General features: G+C 34.7%; 1 protein-coding gene across 2 annotated transcripts; it reads left to right on the forward strand.

The window, feature by feature from the left end:
* Positions 1-202: 202 nt before the first annotated feature.
* On the forward strand, positions 203-6,356 carry LOC105342049 (caspase-3). 2 transcript variants are annotated; one of them, XM_066066113.1, is made up of 7 exons: positions 203-434; positions 1,617-1,689; positions 2,243-2,496; positions 2,904-3,079; positions 3,340-3,454; positions 3,948-4,051; positions 5,583-5,674. In XM_066066113.1, exons 1-6 carry the CDS (start codon positions 401-403, stop codon positions 4,037-4,039), a joined length of 744 nt encoding a protein of 247 aa, XP_065922185.1. In that variant the 5' UTR covers positions 203-400; the 3' UTR covers positions 4,040-4,051; positions 5,583-5,674. The 2 variants fall into 2 exon arrangements, with proteins under 2 accessions (XP_065922185.1, XP_065922184.1); XM_066066112.1 differs by lacking the exon at positions 3,948-4,051 and having other exon boundaries at positions 208-434; positions 5,583-6,356.
* The last annotated feature ends 307 nt before the right edge of the window (positions 6,357-6,663 follow it).

The following is a 6,663-nucleotide window of genomic DNA, read 5'->3' on the forward strand; positions in this document are numbered from 1 at the left end:
ATGTTTGCGCAGTATTCTCCCGAGTCTTTTAGAGACTTATTTTTATATCATTTATAATATAAATTAGAAGTTACATTAAGCACATTTTTTACGGAAAGAATGTTAGTAAAAACATATAACGTGTAACAAAGAAAAGTACACAAAAAAGGCCTACGTATTCAAAACGCGTGTTTACAATCGAGTTCACGGGCTTTCTGCTATCGAGGTCACGGGCTTATAGACTCTCCCGTCTAGAGTAGATGGTTAGCACTGATCGAATATATTGAAAAAGAATTAAAGAACGAGTCGTCATGTCTATTTTAGAAGCCAGGGTATTTCCGAAGATTTAATAGTCGAACAAACAAAGCGAAAGGAAGAGGTTACCCTAACAATCTCGGTATAAACCGTAAAGGTCTGAACCATGGAAGAAGCGATGAGCCAAGAGTGTGTTTCTAGTACGTAGTAACATTGTGTCAAACATTTTAAGCATATCAATGTCTTATTATTCATTTGATTACTGATATAATTATACTTCACATCTTTTCTAATTAAGAAATAAAGTACGAGTTTTCGTGAATGTTGCAAAATAACCTCCGAGGTCGAGAAATGTTGTTTTGAAATATAAAAGCCGAGGCGTTAGCCGAGGCTTTTATATTTCAAACAACATTTCGAGACCGAGGAGGTTATCCTGCAACATTCACTATAACAAGAACTTTATTTCTATTCTACTAAAAGCCCAGTATTTCTACAGATCGTTTCTCCTATAGAGAGACGATCTAGGTCATTTTGACGGCTGTTCCATGTAACCCCAACGGTTTTGTTAGTAATGTTTACATGTGTATCGATCAAAGGAATCACATGCAGACGACAGATTTTTGTTTGGATTTTTAATACTCTTCACTTATTTATAAAATATCTTTGAATCATGTTCCTAATATTTTAAGGGCAATTTAATACGATTATTACTACTACACTTTATATATTTTATGTAAAACACGCAGTGAAAATGTGGTGGGGAGGTCCTAGGAACAGCCGCATTGATCTCTTAAAAATAAACAGTTGAGGCAATACACATCGTTTTGACTGGAACTAACACGTGAAATTGACATGGTTTTAAAAATTTTGACGGTTTGAAGTTGTACTTTCATGATCAGTGCGAGACAAATAGATATATCTGATCTGATAATTTACTGATGACGTTCGTGGTATATTGGAGAATAATGTCCGCGGCATCTCTTTGATCTCGGCGATAACTGTAGTAGAATGAGAAATATATCATTTTCAAAATTATTGCCATTAATGAGGGGTTGAAGGTAAAACTAAATAATCAATATCTTTTTATAAATATTTAGACCTAGTCGTTTAAAGAATAGTAATTTATGTGCAGCCCTGTATTAAAATTATAATATCTCTATGTATACCATTATTCAATTTTATAACTACAGAACTACTTAGTATAGTATTATCAACCCAGTGGCAATATTCTTAAGTTCTATAGGAGCAAGGTGATTTCTTTACTGGGATCTTTAACAATAAGTTTGTTTAGTTTTGGGCTTTATGACAATTTAGGTACTTTCAGTTTCTTCAAGTCCTTAATCTTAAATCAATTCGGTTAAGAATATTTTTCTTGATAACAGACACTGATGTTCCTGAAGCTAAGCCTGTGTCAGAGACAAATGCCTCCCCATTCGGAAAATCAAAATCACAAAGGTAAAAATATTTTATTACAGGGCAACAAATTGTCATGTACAGTAACCATGTGGTTAGTAATCTGAATGCTCTATGGCATTATGAATGGCTATTGATCCGCTGGCGTATTTACCATAGCACACACCACGAAACATGTCAGTAGAGATATTGCCGTTCACGGTAACACCGTGTTAATTGCATAAAGATACATGTTTGAGGTATTTATAATAATCATAGAATAATTTTCTTTGAATATTTTGTTTACAAGAAAAGAGCGGTGAGAATGGAATGTTTTAATAAATGCATGTCAGATCTTTTAGTTACCAAAGTATTAATACATATATTTTACCTTTTGCCAATGACTCCTCAGCTTGAACCCTCTTCATTTTCAGTATATTTCACACCTCATTAGTGTGAATCAGTAAAATCTACAAATTTAATGACTAAGAATGTTTAATATTAATATCTCTGTTTTCTGTTTCATAACATTCAATATTCGTCATACTTTATATTTCTCTAAACTCAGAAACATTTCATATATTTATACTAATTACAATTAGAACTTAATTTACAGTGATATACCGGTTGCCACTTCAAAACAAACACTGACCGAGTTATTCTCTCACAAGTACAAGATGGACTATCCAAACAGGGGTAAAGCAATCATCATCAACAACAAGACATTTAACGCAGGGACCGGGCTAGATGTCCGGGAAGGCACGGACCTGGACGCTTCCGCTCTCGACAACCGTCTGTCTGAGCTCGGCTTTGATGTAGATCTCAAAAACAATCTCACAGCAGACAAAATAAAAGCTACACTACAGAAAGGTCAGCAAATCTTTATTCTCTCAATGAATAGGATTTTGTGTTTTTATTTTACAATTTTTAGACTTCATCCTGTTATTTTCTTCTCAACTCTTATACAAAAAGAATAAATCATTGACCTACTTAAAATCTTTTAAGTATGTTGATATATGGTGTACAAATGGGACTCTTTTCCTAAATCTATACATCGAAGGTCATTTTGTATATATTCAATACCATAATATAGATTGACGTTTATTTTTACTTTTTGAATACTTTGTCCTGTATTTTTCAATTACATTATTTTTCTAAATTCAAAATTGGATGTTAAATCAATGCCAGTAAAAAATAGTTGTTTCCAAATTTGTGATTGATTGACATATACTTATGGCATTACGATTAAATTTACAATTTAAATCCCTCATTTATAGCCGCTAAATTGGACCACAGAGACAATGACTGTTTCATCTGCGCCATTCTGTCCCATGGGGGTGACGGTTATATATGGGGGACAGACAGAATGATCCCCATTAATGACCTGATGGAGCCCTTCAAAGGCAACAAATGTCTCTCTCTGGCAGGGAAACCCAAAATCTTCTTTATCCAGGTGATCACAAGTGCTTGTCCATAGGTGTATTGCAAATACTTTCTAATAATCTAATATGGAAAGCCGATCATGACTTGGCCGGGATTGTAAACATGACTACCCAAGAATATATAGAACATGACTTGGGGGTCGCCTGTGGCTCACCATAATTTAGGCCTCTTTCCTTCCATCTTTGCTAACAAAGGTTGTTTCAGACATAGTTCATGCAGTCTAATTCTAACAACGGTGCCAGTCGTTTAATTGGTTCTCTTGTGATGCAGGCTTGCCATGAAACAGACATGAACGTCGGAGACGGCAAAGACGTAGAGCCTCAGTTTTCTTGCCTGAAGATCCCGTCAGAGGCCGACTTTTTGATTGCTCTCTCCGTTGTTCCAGGTGAGGTCTATCAAAGAACACATTGGTTTCATGATATTTAAAGGGATGATAACATTTCCCAAGGATATGATTTTTTGTTTATAGAAATGCAGGTTTTCGCGGATTTAAAAGGGCATACTCTTAAACCTGGCCTGGCCTGGCTTGGCCCCATTGGCCTGGCCTCAAAGTGGGCCTGGCCTCACTTTTGGCCTCAAATTTATTTTTATATTTTCTTTACATACTTGATGATTTTTATTGATTTTTTTATTGATTTACTTTCAATCCATATTAAACATCTTGCTTGGTGGCTTTAGTGTCTTTTAGTGAAAGTCTTTAAAAATAATAGGTACAATTGAAAATATAATACTCACAATGTATATTTATGACAAAAGGTATGTCGAGTAATCCATTCTAATTGATTTTTATTCAGCCTGTTTGAAATTCTTAAGAAGTTAAGAATGTGATTTTTACCCTGCCATTGTATAACCATGGCATGTTTTTGCAATGTATTTAGATCAAACTGCTCTCAGGATCAGACAAAATCGATGTAACTCATCATTTACCAACGACTTGTTTGAGAAAAAAATATTGGAATATTTGTTTTAACCAACACCAAAGGTAACAAAATGTTTTGCTTTGTTCAAATTCTGATAATGACAATTCCCCATTGTTTCCTAAATATACAAGCAACACATGCATGAGACTCTACTCTAACCAGGAGGTGATGATTAATGGCCATCGCTGAGTCAAGGTATCGGAGGATGCAATGTTGCAGTTGTTCACAAATGCCATTGATTAAATTAGACCGTGTGAAATGTTAAATGACAGGATAGGCAATGAAAATGACCCCAATGTAGCAGATTAGCGACAGAAAAGATTGATATTGAATTTCTGCTGGGGAGGGAAATTTGGGCTTGATCGGTGTTGACAGGTAATGTAAACAAGCTGCAAATTTTAAAGTGCATTACACAGTGACAACAATTTAATGCTATGAACCAGTTTACAAATGTTTTGGATATCAATCAGGTCTGTCTCTTAAAATGATGTTTAACTTTTAAATGAGAGGGGGAGGGGGTGGCGACTCTTAGTTTTAAAGTTAACCGCTTTAGTATTGGTATAATCTATTCCTTAACAATAGTTAGAGCAGTGATGTACATGCATATCTTAGGAATTTTCTGTGTGTTTAAACATGGATTAAAATTAATCAAATTTGAAAAATCGGTCACTTGTCCTATATATTTTTTCATATGATTATTCTTTGAACATCAAAAAAGCAATGAATTTTCCATTTCTAAAAGAAATCAATAAAAATTTAATCCAAATCTAAAAAAAATGAGAAAAAGAAAGATTTTAAACTTTGAGGCCAAAGATTTTTGTAGAGGCCAAATTAGGGGCCAGACCAAAATTTGAGGCCAGGCCAAAATTTGGGACCAGGCCAATTTTGAGGCCAAAAGTGAGGCCAGGCCAGGCCAATGGGGTCAAGCCAGGCCAGGCCAGGTTTTAGAGTATGTCATTTAAAAGTCCAATTAATTTATTTATAGATCAATGCACAAAATATTTATTTCGTTTTCTTTCTCTGCCAATCACATCCAACTCCACTTAAGAGCTTCAATATTGTAAAATGATCCTGACAAACAAGATGAGACTAGTTTTCTGTAGATGATTGTCCCTAAGAGGTTTGGTAATAAATTATGGTATTTAAAAGCTAATAAAGAAGACATTATATATTTTTTTTAAATTGGTCCAAGTATTGTTACTTGATCTACTATTTTGAACAACTATCATAACTGCTATACCTGATAAGCTTCATTGTTGAAATTGAATCTTGTCTCAGAAATTTTCCGTTGAAACGTTTTTTAGCTGCATTTTACATAAAAGAAAATAATATAAAAAAACTTGCTTTAGAATGATTATAATTTTGTGTAGTTTTATAAAATTTTTGATCTTAACTGGTTATTCTATGCTTATGTACTAGTAATTCATGTTTATGGGTGTATTCACCAGTAATACAACTTTCAGATAAATAATTCCAGTTCATACCGGTAAATTCACAAATATGTAAAAAAATGTTTACGCAAATAACACAAGACATCTCATAATTTTTGGTCAATGACTACCCTGTTAACTCATGTCTGTTTCTGTTGTCTAGGTTACTACTCCTGGAGAAACGAGACAAACGAGGCCAAATGCTCCTGGTTCGTCCAGGCACTGTCTGAGGTCCTGAAGAAGCATGGCCAGACAATGGACCTCATGACCATGATTACACATGTCAATCAAATCGTAGGCGACATGTTCCAGTCCGACACATCACGCCCAGACATGAAGGAGAAGAAACAGATCCCATTAGTCACCTCCATGCTGACCAAGGAGGTTTACTTCACTAGCAAATAGAGGGGGCCAGTCCAGGATAGCGAGGGGCCTGGTCTCTGATGGGTGAAACGGGCCCCCTGTCTAATAGCCTTAAGGGTACCTGCTCAACTGATCATGTGATACGCGTACTGCCAGAGAGTGGTCGAGAAACATTGGTTTGTCTTGGTATAAATGATTATCATGACTGTAAACATTGGATAACTCTAATTATGTATCGTAATGATGTCAAGCTGTTATTTCGAGTGTTATTGTACAATTATGTTTGCAATTTATTAATTTTATAAAACATATACGAAGGTCAATAAAAAAAATACAAAGACAATTGGGCTGCCAATCATATAATTGTCATAGAAGTCATAACTAACAGATTACGTTATACAACAACACATATTTTATTGATATACGAAGTTTCATTCCGTCTGATGAAAAGGTGTTTTTGAACCACGGCGCACGGTAGCGTTGAAAAGATAACGTCAATATGACGCACGCACTGTTGATAGACATATCCAATCTCTATACCACCCTTAGGCTTTTGTGCTCTTCATCATAATATTTTATTCGGCAATATTTCATTTGACATCTATTAATTTGCAATTGTTCACATTTGTTCAGAAATCATTAGTTTGTTCCTCGACTTTTTTTCATTTTTTACCGCATGTCTCTTCGTTTACAGTAAGATAATCCTTACATGTAAGATGACGTTGTTTATTCTTTTGGCAAAATATTTACAATTATTCGGTTCTCTTTTGTTCTGTTTGATGTCCAATATACAGTCTCCACAACCCCCACAAAATGTATAAGAGTTAAACACAAATGTACAAATAATTTTTTTCTTATTTTTTCCAACATTGAGCATGTTC

Source organism: Magallana gigas, chromosome 7, assembly GCF_963853765.1.
Source record: "Magallana gigas chromosome 7, xbMagGiga1.1, whole genome shotgun sequence".
Classification (NCBI taxonomy): domain Eukaryota; kingdom Metazoa; phylum Mollusca; class Bivalvia; order Ostreida; family Ostreidae; genus Magallana; species Magallana gigas.

What these genes read in the sequence shown, in the direction of transcription:
- LOC105342049 (XM_066066112.1), top strand. Translation starts at nt 401, where the DNA reads ATGGAAGAAGCGATGAGCCAAGAGTGTGTTTCTA. An exon ending in AAAAGCTACACTACAGAAAG is followed by an intron (nt 2,497 to 2,903) that starts GTCAGCAAATCT and finishes CCTCATTTATAG; the next exon opens with CCGCTAAATTGGACCACAGA. An exon ending in CCAAAATCTTCTTTATCCAG is followed by an intron (nt 3,080 to 3,339) that starts GTGATCACAAGT and finishes CTTGTGATGCAG; the next exon opens with GCTTGCCATGAAACAGACAT.